The 21,039-nt window shown below is 46.2% G+C and overlaps 1 protein-coding gene across 3 annotated transcripts in view; it reads right to left on the bottom strand.

Moving 5' to 3' along the window:
* The window catches only part of TMC7 (transmembrane channel like 7), a 74,005-nt gene that overhangs the window by 2,477 nt on the left and 50,489 nt on the right, over nt 1-21,039 (bottom strand). The window contains exons 9-15 of one of the 3 annotated variants that reach the window (XM_003266089.3): nt 20,429-20,586; nt 15,955-16,072; nt 15,518-15,615; nt 13,697-13,883; nt 9,489-9,619; nt 4,612-4,767; nt 1,817-1,895 (exon numbers count right to left, since the gene is read on the bottom strand). In XM_003266089.3, coding sequence (XP_003266137.1) covers nt 1,817-1,895; nt 4,612-4,767; nt 9,489-9,619; nt 13,697-13,883; nt 15,518-15,615; nt 15,955-16,072; nt 20,429-20,586 — 927 coding nt within the window. Of the gene's footprint in view, nt 1-1,330; nt 1,896-4,611; nt 4,768-9,488; nt 9,620-13,696; nt 13,884-15,517; nt 15,616-15,954; nt 16,073-20,428; nt 20,587-21,039 lie in introns of those variants that run through there. The other 2 variants (XM_012497125.1, XM_030798354.1) reach the window with 2 other exon arrangements.

A 21,039-nucleotide genomic window follows, 5' to 3' on the forward strand; every position in this document is an offset into this window, starting at 1 on the left:
GCGAGGTGGCTCATGCCTGTAATCCCAGCACTTTGGGAGGCCGAGGCAGGTGGATCACCTGAGGTCAGGAGTTCGAGACCAGCCTGGCCAACATGGTGAAACCCCGAAACCCCATCTCTACTAAAAATACAAAAAATTAGCTGGGCGTGGTGGCGGGTGCCTATAATCCCAGCTACTTGGGAGGCTGAGGCAGGAGAATTGCTTGAACCCGGGAGGTGGAGGTTGCAGTGAACTGAGATCACACCACTGCACTCCAGCCTGGGTGACAGAGTGAGACCCTGTCTCAAAGGAAAAAAAGAAAAAAGACTGGCCATCATGGTGAAACCCTTTCTCTACTAAAAATACAAAAGTTAGCCGGTTGTGATGGTGGGTGCCTGTAATCCCAGCTACTTGGGAGGCTGAGGCAGGAGAATCGATTGAACCCGGGAGGTGGAGGTTGCCGTGAGCTGAAATTGCGGCACTGCACTCCAGACTGGGTGACAGAGCAAGACTCTGTCTCAAAAAAAAAAAAAAAAAAAAAAAATTGCACGGTAGACTCTTACAAACCCTTTAGCAGCTTCCCATCCCACTCAGAATAAAACTCTTAACAGAGCCCTCAAGGCACTGTGACTTGCTGCTATTAAAATATCACCTTGCCTCTTCCCATCACTCACCACCCTATGGCCACACCCGTCCCCTCCCTCCTGTCCCCCTGAAGTGCCTGGCTCATTTCCTCACTGTGCTCTTTGCCTCTTACTCTTATCCTTAAATAGGACCTCAGATAATGGGCTCCTGTCTCTATTATTCAAGTCTCAGCTAGGGTCCAGGCATAGTGGCTCATGCCTGTAATCCTAGCACTTTGGGGAACTGAGAGGGGACGATCACTTGAGCCCAGGAGTTCAAGACCAGCCTGGGCAACATAGGGAGACCTCATGGCTATAAAAAATTAAAAAATTAGACAGGCATGGTGATGCATGCCTATAGTCCCAGCTACTTGGGAGGCTAAGGTGGGAGGATGGCTTGAGCCCAAGAGTTTGAGGCTGCTGTGAGCTATGACCACACAATCGCACTCCAGCCTGGACAAGAGAGTGAGACCCTGTCCTGAATAAAAAAATAAAAAAATAAAAAAAATCACCTCCTCAAAGAAGCCTTCTACGGCCGCATCTGCAGGAACTGACAGCCCACTCGTCACTCTACCTTGTTTTTATTGTCTTCATAGAAGCTATAATTAATCAGCATTTATTTTATTAACTACCCAGCAGTTTTGTCTCTTGTTCACCAAAGTGTCCCAGCACCCAGCACAGTACAAGGCACAGAGTAGGTACTTAATACACATCTTTTTTTATTTTTGTTTTTGAGATGGAGTCTCACTCTGTCGCCCAGGCTGGAGTGCAATAGTGCAATCTCAGCTCACTGCAACCTCCACTTCCTGAGTTCAAGGGATTCTCCTGCCTCAGCCTCCCAAGTAGCTCGGATTACAGGTGCCCACCACCACGCCCAACTACTTTTTGTATTTTTAGTAGAGATGGGGTTTCACCATGTTGGCCAGGCTGGTCTTGAACTCCTGAGCTCAAGTAATCTGCTGCCTCGGCCTCCCAAAAGTGCTGGGATTAAAGGCACGAGCCACCGTATCCCCCTTAATACACATCTTGAAGGAACAGATGAATCAGTGAATTAATGAAGCTGGACGGGGCTGGGCCTCAAGGCAGAGTTTTGGGGAGGTGGTGGTGAGAGAAGGCTGCAGTAATTTCACTCCCTCCCAAGAAAACAGCACTTTCCTTGTGGTGTCCTGGGTAAATGTCCCCAGCCATGACCCTCTGGAGCTATGCTTCCTTACCAGGGATAGCTGCTCTCGGAGCTGGATGACCACCTGTTTGTGTGCTCCAGCTAAGGCGATGAAGTAAAACATGATGAGGCTGCAACACAAGACAGACAGGTCACAAGGGAGTCTGGATCATCTGAAGGCCACTAGAAAAACAACCCTACATATTTTTCCTTGGAACAGTTTTACTTTCGTTAGAAAAGAAGGCTGGGCACGATGGCTCATTTTCATAATCCCAGTGCTTTTCCCAGGCAGAAGGATCACTTAAGGCCAGGAGTTTGAGACCAGCCCAGGCAACATAGTGAGAGCCCCATCTCTAGAAAAATAAAATATGGCCAGGCGCAGTGGCTCACGCCTGTAATCCCAGCACTTTGGGAGGCCGAGGTGGGCGGATCACCTGAGGTCAGGAATTCGAGACCGGCCTGACCAACATGGTGAAACCCCATCTCTACTAAAAATACAAAAGTTAGCTGGGCGTGGTGGTGGACGCCTATAATCCCAGCTACTCAGGAGGCTGAGACAGGAGAATCCCTTGAACCCAAGAGGCAAAGGTTGCAGTGAGCCGAGATCGCATCACTGCACTCCAGCCTGGGCGACAGAGCAAGCATCCATCTAAAAAAAAAGGAAAAGAAAATGTAAAATTAGCCAGGCGTGGTGGCATGAGCCTGCAGTCCCCAGCTACTCAGGAAGCTGAGGCGGGAGGATTTGACTCCAGAAATTCAAGGCTGCAGTGAGCTATGATCACACTACCATACTCCAGACTGGGCAACAGAGCCAGACCCTGTCTCTACAGAAAATAAAGAAAACCCTCATCTCTTCCAAGTAGAGGGTATAAGAAAGAGCTACTGAAGTTTTTATTTGGCAGTGGCAGCAGAATCTGATTTATGCCTTGCTTTTTACTTTTAATATTAAAATTTGCAGATGTTCCCCTTGTACATACAGAATGACAGAAAGAGAGAGAACGACATGGTTGAGAAAGTCAGCTGAGCATGTAATTAACACGTGGATGATCACTGTGGAGCCTCTCTAGCCCATTTCCTCATTTGTAAAATAGGGAAAACATAATAAAACCCAGATTGCAAGCTTGGGATAAAATTATTTTATTTATTTTATTTATTTATTTTTGAGACGGAGTTTTGCTCTTGTTGCCCAGGCTTAAGTGCAATGGCGCGACCTCAGCTCACTGCAACCTCTGCCTCTCAGGTTCAAGTAATTCTCCTGCCTCAGCCTCCCAAGTAGCTAGGATTACATGCCTGGCTAATTTTATATATTTTTTAGTAGAGAAGGTGTTTCACCATGTTGGTCAGGCTGGTCTCGAACTCCTGACCTCAAGTGATCCACCCGCCTCGGCCTCCCAAAGTGCTGGGATTACAGGCGTGAGCCACTATGCCTGGCTGATAATATCATTTTAATTAAAAGCAGTCAAATCCAGGTGTAGTGGAAGGTGCCTGGTGCCTGGTGTCCCAGCTACTCAGGAGGCTAAGGAGGGAGGACCACTTAAGCTCAAGACCTGCCTGGGCAACATAGCAAGACACTGTCTCCTAAAAAAAAAAAAAAAAATCAACAGCTGGCTCCTGTCTTCTGTGCAGCTCTAGATCTGAAATGGGGGTGGTTAAAGTTATTATCTTTGGGGAGAGGGGCAAATGGTATGGAGGGCAAGCGCTCATAAAAGCAGAAGGCAACCTCACTGAATGAAGGGAAGGTGGCTTCCTACGCAATCTCCCCAGATAAGGCTGATGAAATGAGGGCCAAGTAACCAGGAGATCATAAAATCAGTGATGTCCACAGTATTCTCCTGGTAGTCCCTGAGATACTTAAGTCAGATCAGAGAAGTGCTACCAGGTGGCACCAGCCAAAGCACTGCTGGGGTGAACCAATTAGGGTGAAGCAGCTGGAGCCCTGGATCCTACGAATTCGAGGCTGGCTAGCTGCACAGCTCCCCCAAGTCATTGTATTAATCTCATCAAAGGTATCTTGCCTTTTTACAGGTACATTTCTTTGGGCTCACTTCTTGTATTATGGTGGAGTTTTACTGTAAGAATATCTGCATCACAGAGTAATTGCGATGATTTCATGAGTTAGTACATGCAAGGTACAATTAATTCCAATTATTCATGGCTTATAAGTGGTAGAGCCAGGGTTCAAGGGCATGCTTCTAATCTGGTGTTCATCCCTCTGCTCAGAAATCTGTTCCTTGTCAAAGAGCAAGAGATTCTGTAAATAAACAGTAATGTTAATAACAGGCAATATATATTGGCTTTTTATAAGCCAGGCATCAGGCTAAGTGTGATCTTTCTTAATTTGCCCAATGAGCCTCTGAAAGAGTGACTATTATTATGCCTAGGTTATTTATTTATTTATTTGCTTTTGAGACAGGGTCTTATTCTGCCACCCAGGCTGGAGTGCAGTGGTGTGATCTTGGCTCACTGCAACCTCAGCCTCCCAGGTTCAAGCGATTCTCATGCCTCAGCCACCTGAGTAGCTGGGATTACAGGCATGCACCACCATGCCCAGCTAATTTTTGTTACTTATTTATATTTATTTTTTTGTAGAGTCAGGGTCTCCCTATGCTGTCCAGGCTGGTCTCAAACTCCTGGCCTCAAGTGATCTGCCCGCCTCAGCCACCCAAAGTGTTGGGATTACAGGTGTGAGCTACCGCGCCCGGCCTATTATGCCCATTTTAGAGATGGGAAAGTGCAGTTCAAAGAAGCCCAGTAACTTGTCAAGTGTAGGGTGACCCCCCCGGCCGTGGCCATTTCCCAATGGGAGGAGCCCACGTGCCTCAGTGGGTCCCGGTGGTTCTCACTCACCAAATAATCATGAAGAAAGGAACTGCAAAGGCTTCGGACGTGACACCGTGGATGAAGGACTGCAGCGAACTGGGGAAGGTGCTCACCGTCTTGGGGATGACCTCCCAGGTGGTGTTGAAGTTGGTGAACGGCCCACAGGCTTTCGAGGAAGGGATGCTGCCAGGACACAGACCAACGGGCTCAGAAGGAGCGTGCAGCACAGGTTGAGTGGCCCGCCCCTGTACACCCAGAATGTTTTGTTAACAATGGCCTACAGGGAGCCGCCTGATCTCCTGGAACTTCTGGAATGTTTGAGTCGAAAATGCTTACCCTGGCCGGGCGCGGTGGCTCACGAATGTCATCCCACATCCCAGCACTTTGGGAGGCCGAGGCGGGTGGATCACCTGAGGTCAGGAGTTCGAGACCAGGCTGACCAACGTGGTGACACCCCATCTCTACTAAAAATACAAAAATTAGCCGGGCATGATGGTGCATGCCCACCCAGCTACTTGGGAGGCTGAGGCAGGAGAATCACTTAAACCTGAGAGGCAGAGGTTGCAGTGAGCAGAGATTGCACCATTGCACTCCAGCCTGGGCAACAAGAGCAAAACTCTGTCTCAAAAAAAAAAGAAAGAAAGAAAATGCTTACTCTGAAATTTCATCAAGTCTCTAGACCTAACTTCCAGTTTACAGGAAATTCAGGACAGGAGAGCAAGTTAAATGACAGTATAAGAAAATAACAAGACAAATCCAAAATGTGGGCATTCTATTCTCCAGTCTCTTAATTTAGAAGTGAGGAAACTGGCCTGGACTCTTCAAAGAATCAGGGATTAAAAGAAACTAAGGAGGGAGAGCATTAGGAAAAATAGTTAATGCATGCTGGGCTTAATACCTAGGTGACGGGGGTAGGTATAGCAAACCACCATGGCACATATTTACCTAGGTAACAAACCTGCACTTCCTGCACATGTACCCCAGAACTTAAAATTAAAATTAAAATTTTAAAAAAGAGAGACTAAGGAGATAGAAGAAACAGAAGCAATGGGTCAAACTTGAAAGATCACTATTTTAAAAACAAATCTGTAATCCCAGCACTTTGATAGGCCAAGGCAGGTGTATCACATGAGGTCAGGAAACGGAGGCCAACCTGGCCAACGTGGCAAAACCATGTGTCTACTAAAAATACAATAATTAGCTGGGCATGGTGGTGGGCGCCTGTAATCCCAGCTACTCAGGAGGCTGAGGCACGAGAGTTGCTTGAACCCAGGAGGTGGAGATTGCAGTGAGCCGAGATCGGGCCACTGTACTCCAGCCTAGGCGACAGAGCAAGATGCTGTCTCCAAAAAAAAAGCTATACTAAAGACTATTTAGGGACAATTGGAGAAATTTAAAATGGCAGAAACATGGTAGTAGTATTAATCTTCTTCAGCGTGATATATTATTGTGGAAACACATAAAGGAGAGTGCCATTCGTCTTAGGAGCTGCACACTGAAGTATTTAGCAGTGAAATATTATGATGTCTATAAATTAATTTCAAATTATTTGCTATTCAAAAAAAAAAGTATGCATAGAGAAAACAAATCCAGTTGGCCCCCCATATCCAAAGGTTCTTCGTCAAATTCAACCAACCTCAGATAAAAATATTTGAGAAGTAAAAAATAACAATATGGCCAGGTGCGGTGGCTTGTGCCTATAATCCCAGCACTTTGGGAGGCTGAGGCAGATGGATCACTTGAGGTCGGGATTTCAAGAGCAGCCTGGCCAATATGGCGAAATCCCATCTCTACTAAAAATACAAAAATTAGCCAGGCGTAGTGGCGGCACGTGCCTGTAATCCCAGCTACTTGGGAGGATGAGGCAGGAGAATTGCTTGAACCTGGGAGACGGAGGTTGCAATGAGCCAAGATGGTGACACTGCACTCCAGCCTGGGTGACAGAGTAAGACTCCCTCTCAAAAAAAAAGCAAATACCATGCTTTTTTTTTTCTTTTTGAGACAGAGTTACACTCTTGTTGCCCAGGCTAGAGTGCATTGGTGCAATCTCGGCTCACCGCAACCTCTGCCTCCCGGGTTCAAGTGATTCTCGTGCCTCAGCCTCCGGAATAGCTGGGATTACAGGCGCCCGCCACCACACCCAGCTAATTTTGTATTTTTAGTAGAGACAGGGTTTCTCCATGTTGGTCAGGCTGGTCCCGAACTCCTGATCTCAGGTGATCCGCCCTCCTTGGCTTCCCAAAGTGCTGGGATTACAGGCGTGAGCCACCGCACCCAGCCTACCATGCCATTTCATAGCAAGGACTTGAGAATCTGAAGATTTTAATATGGTTGGGGGGAAGATCATGGAACCAATCCCCAAAGGTCCTGAGGGAGACTGCATAGTAAAATGTTCACAATTGGGATATCCAATTGAAGGGCATATGCGTTTTACTGCTGCTAGTTTTTCAACTTTTCTGTAGATTTAAAATTTTTCAAAATGAAAAGGAGAGAAAAAAATAAAATAAAATTACAATAGGAAAGCACTAAAATTAAGACCCGGAAAGAACTGACTAAATTCACATCACAAAGGTCTGTGTATAAGACTTTCCATTGCAGCCCTTTATGTAGGGATAAAAATAAATTCCTGGAAACAACCTAAATGTTGTTTAAGGAAATGGATGAACAATTTATGGTCCATTCATATGATGGAATACTAAAGAACCATTGAGAGAAAAAGAGAGAAAAGTGGCCAGTCACGGTGGCTCATGCCTGTAATCCCAGTGCTTTGAGAGGTGGAGGTGGGAGGATCACTTGGGCTCAGGAGTTCAAGACCAGCCTGGGCAACATAGCAAGATTGCATCTTTAAAAAAGAAAAAAAAAGAAAAGACACAGATATGAGGAGATGACCATCACTCAGGAAAATTAAGTACTTGAGAAAGAATGAGAAAATGAATTTTCACCATTTTTTAAAATATCTTTTGAATTTTGTGCTATGTGAATGCATTTCCTATTTTAAAAAATCAGGCCGAGCGCGGTGGCTCACGCCTGTAATCCCAGCACTTTGGGAGACCAAGGCAGGCAGATCACCTGAGGTTGGGAGTTCAATATCAGCCTGACCAACACAGAGAAACCCCGTCTTTACTAAAAATACAAAATTAGCCGGGCATGGTGGCGCATGCCTGTAATCCCAGCTACTCTGGAGGCTGAGGCAGGAGAATCGCTTGAACCCGGGGCGGGGCAGAGGTTGCGGTGAGCCGAGATCGCGCCACTGCACTCCAGCCTGGGCAACAAGAGCGAAACTCTGTCTCAAAAAAAAAAAAAAAAAAGAAAAAAAAATCAAAGCTAAAAATATTTTTAAAAGAAGAAGAGTTTTGTATGTCCATGGACATGAGAAAGGATACAATACAAAACTAACTGGAAAAAAAAGAAAAACAAAAAAAGAATAAAATATTAAATGAAAAAATAATTAACAGGATTATACTATTATCTCATGTTTTCTTAAAAAATAAATAATTGCTTTTCATAAAGAATTTCTGGAAGTATTCATAAGAAAATGTTAACAGTCGTTACGTAACCTATGGAGAGTGAGAATAAGAGGTGAAGATAAAGGGCAATATTTTTCTCTTCGATTTACACCCTTCTGTACTGCTTGAATTTTTTATATATTACCATAACAATAAAAAGCAACAAAACACATACAGAATCAAAGTGTTAAAAAAGAACAAAATCTGGCCAAGCATGGTGGCTCATGCCTGTAATCCAAGCACTTTGGGAGGCCGACATGGGTGGATCATTTGAGATCAGGAGTTCGAGACCAGCCTGGCCAACATGGTGATACCCCCTCTCAACTAAAAATACAAAAATTAGCTGGGTGTGGTGGCAGGTCCCTGTAATCCCAGCTACTTGGGAGCCTGAGGCAGTAGAATTGCTTGAACCTAGGAGGCAGAGGTTGCAGGGAGCCAAGACCACACCACTGCACTCTATCCTGAGCAACAGAGTGAGACCGCGTCTCATAAAAAGAAGAATAAAATCTGAGAGAGGGACTCAAAGTTCCAGGCTTTTCCTATTTTTTCGTTTGTTTGTTTTTAATTTGAGACAAGGTCTTGCTATGTTGCCAGTGCTGGTCTCGAACTCCTTGGCTCAAGCGATACCCCCACCTTGGCATCCCAAAGTGTTGGATTACAGGTGTGAGCCACCGCACCCAGTACAGGCTTTTAATTTAAAGATGAAGAAACAAAATTTGGCCTGGTGTGGTGGCTCATGCCTGTAATCCCAATACTTTAGGAGGCAGAAGCAAGAGGATCACTGAGCTCAGGAGTTTGAGATCAGCCTGGGCAACATAGTGAGCCCTCATCTCTACAGAAAAATAAAAAAATTTAAATAATTAGCCAGGCATGGTGGTGCACACCTGTAGTATCAAGTTACTCAGGAGGCTGAGGGAAGAAGATTGCTTGAGCCTTGGAAGTCTTATCAGCCTCTGTGGGTAGAACACCATGAGAAAAGCCAATAAAGGCACGGTGGCTCATGCCTGTAATCTGAGTACTTTGGGAGGCCGAGGCAGGCAGATCACCTGAGGTCAGGAGTTTGAGACCAGCCTGGTCAACGTGGCGAAACCCTGTCTCTACTAAAAACATAAAAATCAGCTGGGCATAGTGGAACACACCTGTAGTCGCAGCTACTCAGGAGGCTGTTTGAACCTGGGGAGATGGAGTTTGTAGTCCCAGCTACTCGGGAGAATCGTTTGAACCTGGGAGACAGAGGTTGCAATGAGCCAAGACTGCGCCACCGCACTCCAGCCTGGGTGACAGAGCAAGACTCCGTCTCAAAAAACAAAAAAAAATGTGATATGAAGGACCCTTTTACATAAAAGAGGAACAGGTCAAGAAGCAATGAAATGTTCTAGAAAACAAAGTCGCATTTACCGTGATATGCTGATTGTCAGAGGTATTATTGCCAAACACAGCCCGATCAACAACACCAACAGGAAGAAGAAATTAGAATTGGATGCTCTGAACGGCCTAGGGGAGGGTCTGCAGGTGTAAAGCAGACTCCACTACAAGGAGAAAAAGAAAGAAAAATTAAGATCAATAAGTACAGCTTCTGTGAGGATAAATAAGCGCATTCCTGCATTACAGGGGGAATGTTAATCACTCTAACCTTTTCAGAGGGTAGTCCAGCAATACAGATCAAAATGAAAAAGGTTTCATCCAGACTCCAAACTTTGGAGAATTCACGCTGATGAAATAGAAGGGGAAATGGGCCAAAACACAGGTGTGTGGATGTTTAACGCTACAGTCATTGATAACACGGAATAACTCCAAGCAACCTAAATAGCTATCAGTAGGGGTTTGTGGCTGCATGAGACATCTCACATCTGTAATCCCAGCACTTTGGGAGGTCAGGGCGGGAGGATCACTTGAGGCCAGGAGTTTGAGGCTGCAGTGAGCTATGATCATGCCATTGCACTCCAGCTTGGGCAACAGAGAGAGACCCTGTCTCAAAAAGAAAAGTGGAGGTGGGGAGCAGGAGTTCATTAGGTTATAGTTAAAGGTTAAAGTATATCTATATAGAATGAAATACCATACAATCCTAAAGAAGGATGAGGCCGGGCGTGGTGGCTCATGCCTGTAATCCCAGCACTTCGGGAGGCCTAGGTGGGTGGATCACTTGAAGCCAGGAGTTCGAGACTAGCCTGGCCAACATGGTGAAACCCCATCTCTATTTTAAAAAACCCTGTCTCTACAAAAATTAGACAGCCATGGTGGTGTGCACCTGTATTCCCAGCTACTTGGGAGGCTGAGGTGGGAGGATGGATTGAGCCCAGGAGGTTGAGGCTGTAGTGAGCTGTATCATGCTACTGTGCTACTACCCTCAGTCTGGGTGACAAAGTGAGACCCCATGTCAAAAAAGAAAAAAGAAGGATGACAGACAGCTTTACATCCCCATGTGGCACTGTGAAAATGGTAGATTTCAAAACTCCGTACAAGATGAACTCATTTAAGTTTCTCGTTTTTTTTTTTTTTTGAGACGGAATCTCTCTCTGTCGCCCAGGCTGGAGTGTAGTGGCACGATCTCGGCTCACTGCAAGCTCCGCCTCCCGGGTTCATGCCATCCTGCCTCAGCCTCCCAAGTAGCTGGGATTACAGGCGCCTGCCACCACGCCCAGCTAATTTTTTGTATTTTTAGTAGAGATGGGGTTTCACCGTGTTAGCCAGGATAGTCTCGATCTCCTGACCTCATGATCCGCCCGCCTCGGCCTCCCAAAGTGCTGGGATTACAGGCGTGAGCCACCGTGCCTGGCCATTTAAGTTTTTTTAAGCATGTTTTCTTTAAAGGGATTTAAACATGTATAACTGTATCTACAATAATATACACCAAATTAAGAGTTCCTTTACTTGAAGTTTTTTACAAGCACATATATTTTTTCCTACATGTTAAAAATAAGTATTTCCATTGAGGGAAAAAAGACTTGAAGGAAATATCAATTGGGGAGTAAGAAGGGATATAATGGTTACAGGCATGAAATTTCTCAATAGTTTAAAAAGCTGTGTTACTGCCCAGGGACATAAGCTCTCCTGAATTCAGAAGGAGCCGGAACATCTGAGCCAGAGGACACTGAGTACCGAGGATACTTGGCGCCCAGCCTCGGGGCAGCCGGCGGGACATGCCTGGTGTGAGTGATGGAAGTGAGGCCTGATGCCCCCCATGACCCAACCCATCACCCCACACTGTCTTTACTATGCTACACACTGCGAAGCCACAGGCTAATCAGTATTTTCTGGAAAGGGAAAAAAAAAGTTCCTGTGAGCTTTTGCACATCCATCCCTCCTTTGATGATTTCAGCCAACTCGTGTTTTCAAGTGAAAGCATCAGAACATTCTTCAAAAGCCAAACATCCAGGTAGAAAGTTGGTCCAATTCAAGGCTTTGCTTACTGGGTTAAGAGCTTAGGCTCTGGAGTGAAATAAACCTGGATTCAAATCCAAGGGGTCACTTAAAAGCTATGTGACCTCGGACCAGTTTCTCTGAACTTCAGCTTCCTAATTTATAAAATATGGCACTTTGGCCGGGCGCAGTGGCTCACACCTGTAATCCCAGCACTTTGGGAGGCCAAGGCGGGCAGATCACTTGAGGCCAGGAGTTGGAGACCAGCCTGACCAACATGGTTAAACCCCGTCTCTACTAAAAATACAAAAATTAGCTGGGCACGGTGGCGCGTGCCTGTAATCCCAGCTATTCAAGAGGCTGAGGCACGAGAATCGCTTGAACCTGGGAGGCAGAGGCTGCAATGAGCTGAGATCGTGCCACAGCACTCCAACTTGGAGTGAGACCCTGTCTCAAAAAAAAATTTCTTAAATAAAATATAATATAGTACTTTGTCAAAGGGTGGGTGTAATCAGTGCATGATAATTTGTGTAAAGTAATGGCAGAGTGGGGACACATGGCATTATTATCTGCTATTATTACTAACACCATCATTATTATTATTAAGACTATTATTATGATTTTCAAGTTTGAATCCTCAGGGCCTGGCATAATAGGTAATCAATAAATGTTGGGCTTGTTAACAGAGGGTACCTCTGGAAGAAGGGATAGAAGTTACTGTATACATATGTGCATTATTTAAATGTTTAATATTGTATTGCCTCTATAATAAAGAAAAAACAGGCTGGGCGCAGTGGCTCATGCATATAATCCCAGCACTTTGGGAGGCCGAGGCGGGCAGGTCACCTGAGTTCAGGAGTTCAAAACCAGCCTGACCAACATGGAGAAACCCTGTCTCTAATAAAAATACAAAATTAACCAGGCATGGTGGTGCATGCCTGTAATCCCAGCTACTCAGGAGGCTGAGGCAGGAGAGTCGCTTGAACCCAGGAGGTGGAGGTTGCCATAAGCCAAGATCACACCATTGCACTCCAACCTGGGCAACAAGAGCAAAACTCCATCTCAAAAAATAAAAGAAAAGAAAGAAAGAAAAAAGGGGTTAATAAGCCCAGATGAGCCAGTCATCTGCAAGGCTACGTCCCTCATTAGCACTTAGTTTTGGCGCAATGGACTGTGAACCGCCCAAGGTCTTACACAAATCATTGAGACCCGAAGATAAATGCACTGGTCCAGGCGGGGTGGCTCACACCTGCAATTCCAGCACTTTGGGGGGCTGAAGTGGAAGGATTACTTGAGCCCAGGAGTTCAAGACCAGCCTGGGCAACATGGCAAGACCTCCATCTCTAATTAAAAATAAATAAATAAATTAAAAAAACAAACAAATAAAAGAAATGCATTGGCTCCAAAATACAACAGAAAATTACAAAACACATCCGGCCTTAACAAAACAATTCTTAACAAAACTCTCAAAATTAGAAAAACATAAAAATTCATCAAGAGTAGGCTGGGCGCAGTGGCTCACGCCTGTAATCCCGGCACTTTGGGAGGCCGAGGCGGGTGGATCACGAGGTCAGGAGTTCAAGACCAGCCTGGCCAAGATGGTGAAACCCCCTCTCTACTAAAAGTACAAAAATTACAGCGTGCCTGTAATCCCAGCTACTCAGGAGGCTGAGGCAGGAGAATCGCTTGAACCTGGGGGGTGGAGGTTGCAGTGAGCTGAGATCGCGCCACTGCACTCCAGCCTGGGCAACAGAGCATCTCAAAAAAAAAAAAAAAAATCTATCAAGAGTCTTTTTTGGATGGGCATGGTGGCTCACGCCTGGAATCCCAGCACTTTAGGAGGCCGAGGTGGGCAGATCACAAGGTCACAAGTTCAAGACCAGCCTGGCCAAGATGGTGAAACCCCATCTCTACTAAAAACACAAAAATTAGCCAGGCACGGTGGCAGGCTCCTGTAGTCCCAGCTATTCGGGAGGCTGGGGCAGGAGAATCACTTGAACTCAGGAGGGGGAGGTTGCAGTGAGCCGAGATCACGCTACTGCACTCCAGCCTGGGTGACAGAGTGAGACTCCATCTCAAAAAAAAAAAAAAAAAAGCAATATTTTTCTAGAATAAACATATATTTTAAATAAAAGATGTAATTTTGATACGTCCCATGGGATGTGAGGTAAGCTCCAGACATACTGTTGCCCTGGAAGGTTGAAAATGGCCCAGCATATGAGCCCCCATTCCCACTGGCTCCTTACCTCTTTCACATAGAAGATGATAATGAATTTCAAGGTTGCAATTGCAGGGAGAAGAGGTGAGAAAAAGGCTCCAATCCAGCAGATGGTTTGCCCATAAACTATCCCCAGGACGTTATCAGGAATGGCAAACTCCTGCTGCCCCCAGCACTGAATCAGCTTCCAAGAGGAACAGTAGGTCACCAGGAGCCTGGAAACAGACAATTCTCATTCGGGCTACTAGTGTCTGCCAAGGCCACAGAACCGTATCACAAAGATCAGGACTATTTCCATGCATATTTATCATGGACACTGGTTAGTCAAATGTCTTAAAGATGCAGAATATAATGAACTCTGGAATCATTAAGATCAGGTTCCAAGTCTCAGATCTACAGTTCAGCACTCAAATTGATACAATCCTTGACTTTTTGTTTTTTCTTTTTTTTCATTTTATTTTTTTGAGACAAGGTCTCACTCTGTTACCCAGTCTGGAGTGTAGTAGTGCAATCATAGCTCACTATACCCTCGACCTCCAAGGCTCAAGCGATCCTCCTGCCTCAGCCTCCCAAGTGGCTGAGACTACATGTGCATGCTTGGCTAATTGGCTAATTTTTGTTTTTTGTAGGGACAGGGTCTCGCTATTTTGCCCAGGCTGGTCTCAAACTCTTGGCCTCAAGTGATCCTCCTACCTTGGCCTCCCCAGTGCTAGGATTATGGGTGTGAGCCACTGTGCCCAGGCTTCCATATTTATTTTTAAGGGCTCACTGGACCTCTGGCCTCTGCCTAGATTATCTGCATACATGGGTAAAGAGTGGTTAAGTGAACAGAGAATAATAACAGAAATGACAACACAGTTTATGATAATCATGCTGGTGACAGCTAATGTTTTGTTGAGTTCTGTACCGTGGAGTGTTCTCACTGCTTTTATCTGCATTAATTATCCCATTTACTCCTCACCACAAAGTTACTGGGTGGGTACTACTACTATCCCCATTTTACAGATGAGAAAATAGGCCAGAGCTTAAATAACTTCCCAAGGTCACATGACTAGCAAGGGGCAGGGAGGGAGTTTGAACCCAGATCGGGAGACGGGTGTCCACTGCAGCCTGGAGGGTCTACACCTTTTGTGCTGATGGCAGAAGGTCATCCCTAGCGAAACCTCATGGAAAGCTACCCCATCTCTGCTCTTCATGCTGCCTTTAGATGGGCAACTAATGAATGCTGAGGTCAATAGCCTGGAGCTGCTTGAAAGTTTCCAGTTGTGAACAGACACAATGGTTCAAACCTGTAATCCCAGCACTTTGGAAGGCTGAGGCAGGAGGATCATTTGAGGCCAGTTCGAGACCAGCCTGTGCAACATAGCAAGAGCCCCTCTCTACAAAAAATTAAAAACTTGGCCGGGCGCGGTGGCTCATGCCTGTAATCCCAGCACTTTGGAAGGCCGAGGCAGGTGGATCACGAGGTCAGGATATCCAGACCATCCTGGCTAACACATGGTGAAACCCCATCTCTACTAGAAATACAAAAAATTGGCCAGGCATGGTGGCACACACCTGTAGTCCCAGCTACTTGGGATGCTGAGGCAGGAGAATCGCTTGAACATGGGAGGCAGAGGTTGCAGTGAGCCAAGATCGCACCACTGCACCCCAGCCTGGGTGACAGAGCAAGACCCTGCCTCAAAAAAAAAAAAGAAAGAAAGTTACCAGTTGTCAGATTTCCAGAGCTATAGAGTCATCCAGCAGCTTCTGGAACAGCTGCAATGGGACCCTCTAGTTGTGTGTGTGTGTATGTGTGTGTGTGCATGTGTGTGGTGGGGGTGATAATATGGGCACCCCTCACACTTACTTTCTAGGAAAATCCACGAAGAGTGTCACAGCCAAGATGATGATGAAGTCGAAGATCATCAGCTTGTACATTTCCTGCCCAACTTGGGTCTCCCAGCACTGAAACCAAAGAGAGTGAAGGAAACTGAAAGACCCTAGCTGAGGCAGAGAAAACCAGGCTCCCAAGACACCTTCTAATTCCCTTTCCAACTCCAGATCCTGTGGCTCCAGTGAGGGCATCAGCTGATGCAAACTCTGAGCCTCAGCACAGACTTTGGTTTCCAAGCCCTCAGAAGTACCTGGGGTTAGACTCAATGGGGCCAGACTCTGTCTCATCACTAGAACAAGAAAGCGAAGCAAATGCAGTTAAAACTCGTGGCTTCAACCGCTGTTCTCTTGACCATGACACTGTATTCCAGAAGGACCCAACCAGCCGAATGCCCCCGCCCCGCAACTTACTGGGTAGAGTTTCTGGTTGTAGCCGCAGAGGTCACATGTGTCATCATCACAGGATGTGATCTTGGAGCCCAGCGTGAACACCAGGACACATATGGTGGCCAGCCGCATAAAGACACACCTTCGGAGAGAGAAGGAGGAGAGAGGATGGGAAGATGAGGCCCTCAGGGCAGCTGGTCCCTTGAAACTGGGGCTAGGGAATGTAGAAGCTGCCTTTATATTTTTTTTATTTTTTTTTGAGATGGAGTGTTTGCTCTGTCGCCCAGGCTGGAGTGCAGTGGTGTGATCTCAGCTCTCCTGCCTCAGCCTCCCAAGTAGCTGGAATTACAGGTGTCTGCCACCATACCCAGCTAATTTTTTTTCTGTTTTTAGTAGAGCTGAGGTTTCACCATATTGCCCAGGTGGTCTCGAACTCCTGGCCCCAAGCAATCCGCCTGTCTCGGGCTCCCAAAGTGCTAGGATTACAGGTGTGAGCCACCATGCCCAGCCCAAAGCTGCCTGTCTTAAAACCCCAGCCAGGCATAGTGGCTCACACCTGTAATCCCAGCACTTTGGGAGGTAGAGACCGGAGGATCACGTGAGCCCTTGCGTTTGAGACCAACCTGGGCAGTAAAGTAAGACCACCACCCCCTGGCCGTCTCTACAAAAAAAATAAAAATAAAAATGAGCAAGGTGTGGTGGTGACCCAGCGACACAGGAGGCTGAGTCAAGAGGATCGCTTGAGCCCAGGAGATCAAGTCTTCAGTGAGCCGACATTGAGCCACTGTACTCTAGCCTCAGGGACAGAGTGAGAAAAAACAAACAAACAAACAAACCAATGTGGGGCGTGGTGGCTCATGCCTGTAATCCCAGCACTTTGGGAGGCCGAGGCAGAGGGATCACCTGAGGTCAGGAATTCAAGACTGGCCTAGTCAACATGGTGAAACTGTCTCTACCAAAAATACAAAAATTAGCTGGGCGTGGTGGCACACGCCTATAGTCCCAGCTACTTCAGAGGCTGTGGCAGGAGAATCGCTTGAATCTGGGGCGCGGAGGTTGCAGTGAGCCAAGATCACACCACTACACTCCAGTCTGGGCGACAGAGCAAGACTCCGTCTCAAAAAAAAAAAAAAAAAGCAGGCCGGCTGCGGTGGCACACGCCTGTAATCCCAGCACTTTGGGAGGCAGAGGCAGGCAGATCACCTGAGGTCAGGAGTTCAAAACCAGCATGACCAACATGGAGAAACCCCGTCTCTACTACAAATACAAAATCAGCTGGGCATGGCGGCACACATCCCTGCAATCTCAGCTACCCAGGAGGCTAAGGTGGGAGAATCGCTTGAACCCGGGAGACGAAGGTGCAGTGAGATGAGATCGTGCCGTTGCACTCCAGCCTGGACAAGAGCAAAACTCCATTTCGGAAATAAATAAATAAATAAATAAATAAGCAAACGCCTAAATGGGTACAGAATTTCTGTTAGGGCTGATGAAAAGGTTCTGGAGATGGATGGTGGTGATGGCTGCACAATATTGGGGCTGTATTTAATGCCACCAAATCGTACTCTGACAATGGTTAAAATGGCAACTTTTATGTTACATACATGTGACTACAATTTTTTAAAAAGATCAGACAGCTGGGACCTCCTAATTCCGTGATGACGTAGTGACACTACAGGACATGACACATTCCTGAAAAGAACCAGTGGAATCTTTTCTGTATGAGCGTCGAGGGATGTCTGGTATGCTGAAAGTGAAGAAAAGTATGCTGCAGAGATATCACATAAATATCCAGTTTTTGGAAGAAAAAACATGTGAGTCTTGGCACAAACAGAAGGAACTGTGTGGACAAAAACACACTGGATTCAAGGGAGGTGGGTGGAGACGGTGAGGTTTTGTTCTGTTTTTTTTTTTTTAAGACAATTTTCTATTGTTTGGTTTGTAATACAAAAATAAATTAAATAGAAACATTTGGCTAACATGGTGAAACCTCATCTCTACTAAAAAATACAAAAAATTAGCCGGGCATGGCCGGGCACGGTGGCTCACGCCTGTAATCCCAGCACTTTGGGAGGCCAAGGCGGGCAGATCACAAGGTCAGGAGATCGAGACCATCCTGGCTAACACAGTGAAACCCCATCTCTACTAAAAAATACAAAAAATTAGCCGGGCGTGGTGGCAGGCGCCTGTAGTCCCAGCTACGCGGGAGGCTGAGGCAGGAGAATGGCGTGAACCCAGGAGGCGGAGCTTGCAGTGAGCCGAGATCACGCCACTGCACTCTAGCCTGGGCGACAGAGCGAGACTCCGTCTCAAAAAAAAAAAAAAATTAGCCGGGCGTGGTGACGGGTGCCTGTAGTCCCAGCTACTCAGGAGGCTGAGGCAGAAGAATGGTGTGAACCCAGGAGGCGGAGCTTGCAGTGAGCCAAGATCGAGCCACTGCACTCCAGCCTGGGTGACAAAGCGAGACTCCATCTCAAAAAAAAGAAAAAAAAAAAGAAAGAATAATTTAAAGAATAAGGGAGGTTGGGCTTGGTGGCTCATAAGCCTGTAATCCCAACACTTTGGGAGGCTGAGGTGGGAGGATTGCTTGAGCCCAGGAGTTTGAGAACAGCCTGGGCAATGTGAGGAGATCCTGTCTCTACAAAAAATTTAAAAATTAGCTTGGCATGCTGGTGTGTACTTGTAGTCCCAGCTACTCGAGAGGCTGAGGCAGGAGGGTCACTTGTGTCCAGGTGACCTATGATCGTGCCACTGCACTCCAGCCTGGACAACAGAGCAAGACCCAGTCTCAAAAAAAAATGGAAAGAAAATAATGGGGGAAAGAGCAAACCCACGCCCTCTGCTCACTCTACTCATTACTAACATCACCTTCTGTGCCTCTGCTGGGATACAACAGGAAGGACATGGCATCCCTGAAGAGGTTTCCTTAACCAAAAACTGACACAGAATCTAACAAAAACTCTGAATCTACACAGTCATTTACAGCAACTATGAGCATAGAAAAACAAATTAAACACACCAGGAAGAAACAATGGACGAAATCCAGAATAGGAGCTATTCTGCAGGAAAATGATCCAGTTTCTTCCGCAAATCAAAGGCCTAACAAAAGGGGAGGGGAAACTCTGAAAAGAATAAAAGAGATTTAGGAGACACGATGACCAAACAGCATGTGGGCCTTGTTTGGATTCAGCTTTGAACAAATCAACTGTGGAAAACCATCTGCAACCCCACTGGGGAGACCGCCTCGATTTTATTAGGTGTGATGATGGTTATATATTTAAAGCTCCCATCACTTAGAGATATAATGAAGTTGGCTGGGCACGGTGGCTCACGCCTGTAATCCCAACACTTTGGGAGGCTAAGGTGGGTGGATCATCGGAGGTCAGGAGTTCGAGACCAGCCTGGCCAACATGGTGAAACCCTGTCTCTACTAAAAATATATTTTAAAAAATTAGCTGGGCGTGGTGGCCCGTGCCTGTAGTCCCAGCTATTCGAGAGACTGAGGCAGGAGAATCTCTTGAACCCGGGAGATGGAGGTTGCAGTGAGCCGAGATCACGCCACTGCACTCCAGCCTGAGCAACAGAGCAAGACTCCGTCTCAAAAAAAAAAAAAATGAAGTGTTTACAGATGAGATGGCATGTTGCCTGAGATTTGCTTAAAATAATCTAGCAAATTAGGAGAGAATGGATGGAAACGAGATTAGCAAAATGTTGGGAATGACTGAAATGTAAGTGAAAGGCACATGGGGATCATTACACTATGCATTCTGTTTGAAAACTTTGAGACCGGGCATGGTGGCTCTTGCCTGTAATCCCAGGATTTGGGAGGTGGAGGTGGGAGGGTCACTTAATCCCAGGAATTCAAGACCAGCCTGGGCAACATAACAAAACCTTGTCTCTACCAAAAAAAAAAAAAAAAAAAAAAAAAAAAAAAAAAAAATTTTAATTAGCTGGGCATGGTGGTGCGTGTCTGTAGTCCCAGCTATGTGGAGGCTGAGGTGGGAGGATTGTTTGAGATCAGGGATTTGAGACTGCAGTGAATTATGATTGCACCACTGTACTCCAGCCTGGGGGACAGAGTGAGACACCATCTCAAAAAAAAAAAAAGATGCAAATGCAATCTAAGGAATTTGAAAAACAGAAAGAAAACTCTCAAGTCCTGCACAGTCCCACCTGGTCCTCTCCACTCATTTGTGTTAATTCCCTGGACTCTGCCTTATAGCTGTCATTTCTGACAGCTTTAGAGCAACCCCTCCTCTTAGGGTCCCAGCCTATGCCCTGTGCTATTATATGGAGCAAAAATATAATACCAAGGAGTAGACTCTCAAATCAAAGACATTTCACCATATATACAAATTCTGATTCATTCATGGGCGCTGTCTGAAGGTTGAGGGGGACTCTTGGCTCAGCAGGAAAATGCACCACAGTTGATTAGTGATGTCTGCCATGGGGCAGGTGGTGACTGGCTTGACATGCCTGCCATCTTCATGTTAGCCATTACCTAAGGATTGTCAGCCGGATCTCAAAGGCTGGAGAATAATCCTCATAGCGGATGATCTTGGCGAAGATCACTGGGGTGATAAAATTGGCCAGCGTGATCACAATAGACGGTAGATACAATATCAAGAGGTTCTCTCCAAAAATCATCTTGTCGATTTCCTAGGAGGATAACAAAACTTATTAGTCAGGAGTATATAAGGAAGTTACACCACAAATAGAACAAAAAAGAACTCAACTATGCATGTTGGGCAAACAAAACATATTTGTCATTCAACATGGCCTGTAAACGTAAGTCACCTCATTCCTTTTTTCTTTTCTTTTTTTTTTTTTTGAGATGGAGTCTCCCTCTGTCACCGAGGCTGGAGTGCAGGGACATGATCTTGGCTCACTGCAACCTCCGTCTCCCAGGTTCAAGCGATTCTCCTGCCTCAGCCTCCCGAGTAGCTAGGACTACAGGGACCTCCCACCATGCCAGGCTAATTTTTGTATTTTTAGTAGAGACAGGGTTTCACCATGTTGGTCAGGCTGGTCTCAAACTCCTGACCTCAGGTGATCCACCCGCTTTGGCTTCCCAAAGTGCTAGGATTACAGTCATGAGCCACTGCACACGGC

This window comes from Nomascus leucogenys, chromosome 18, assembly GCF_006542625.1.
Source record: "Nomascus leucogenys isolate Asia chromosome 18, Asia_NLE_v1, whole genome shotgun sequence".
In the NCBI taxonomy this organism is placed as follows: domain Eukaryota; kingdom Metazoa; phylum Chordata; class Mammalia; order Primates; family Hylobatidae; genus Nomascus; species Nomascus leucogenys.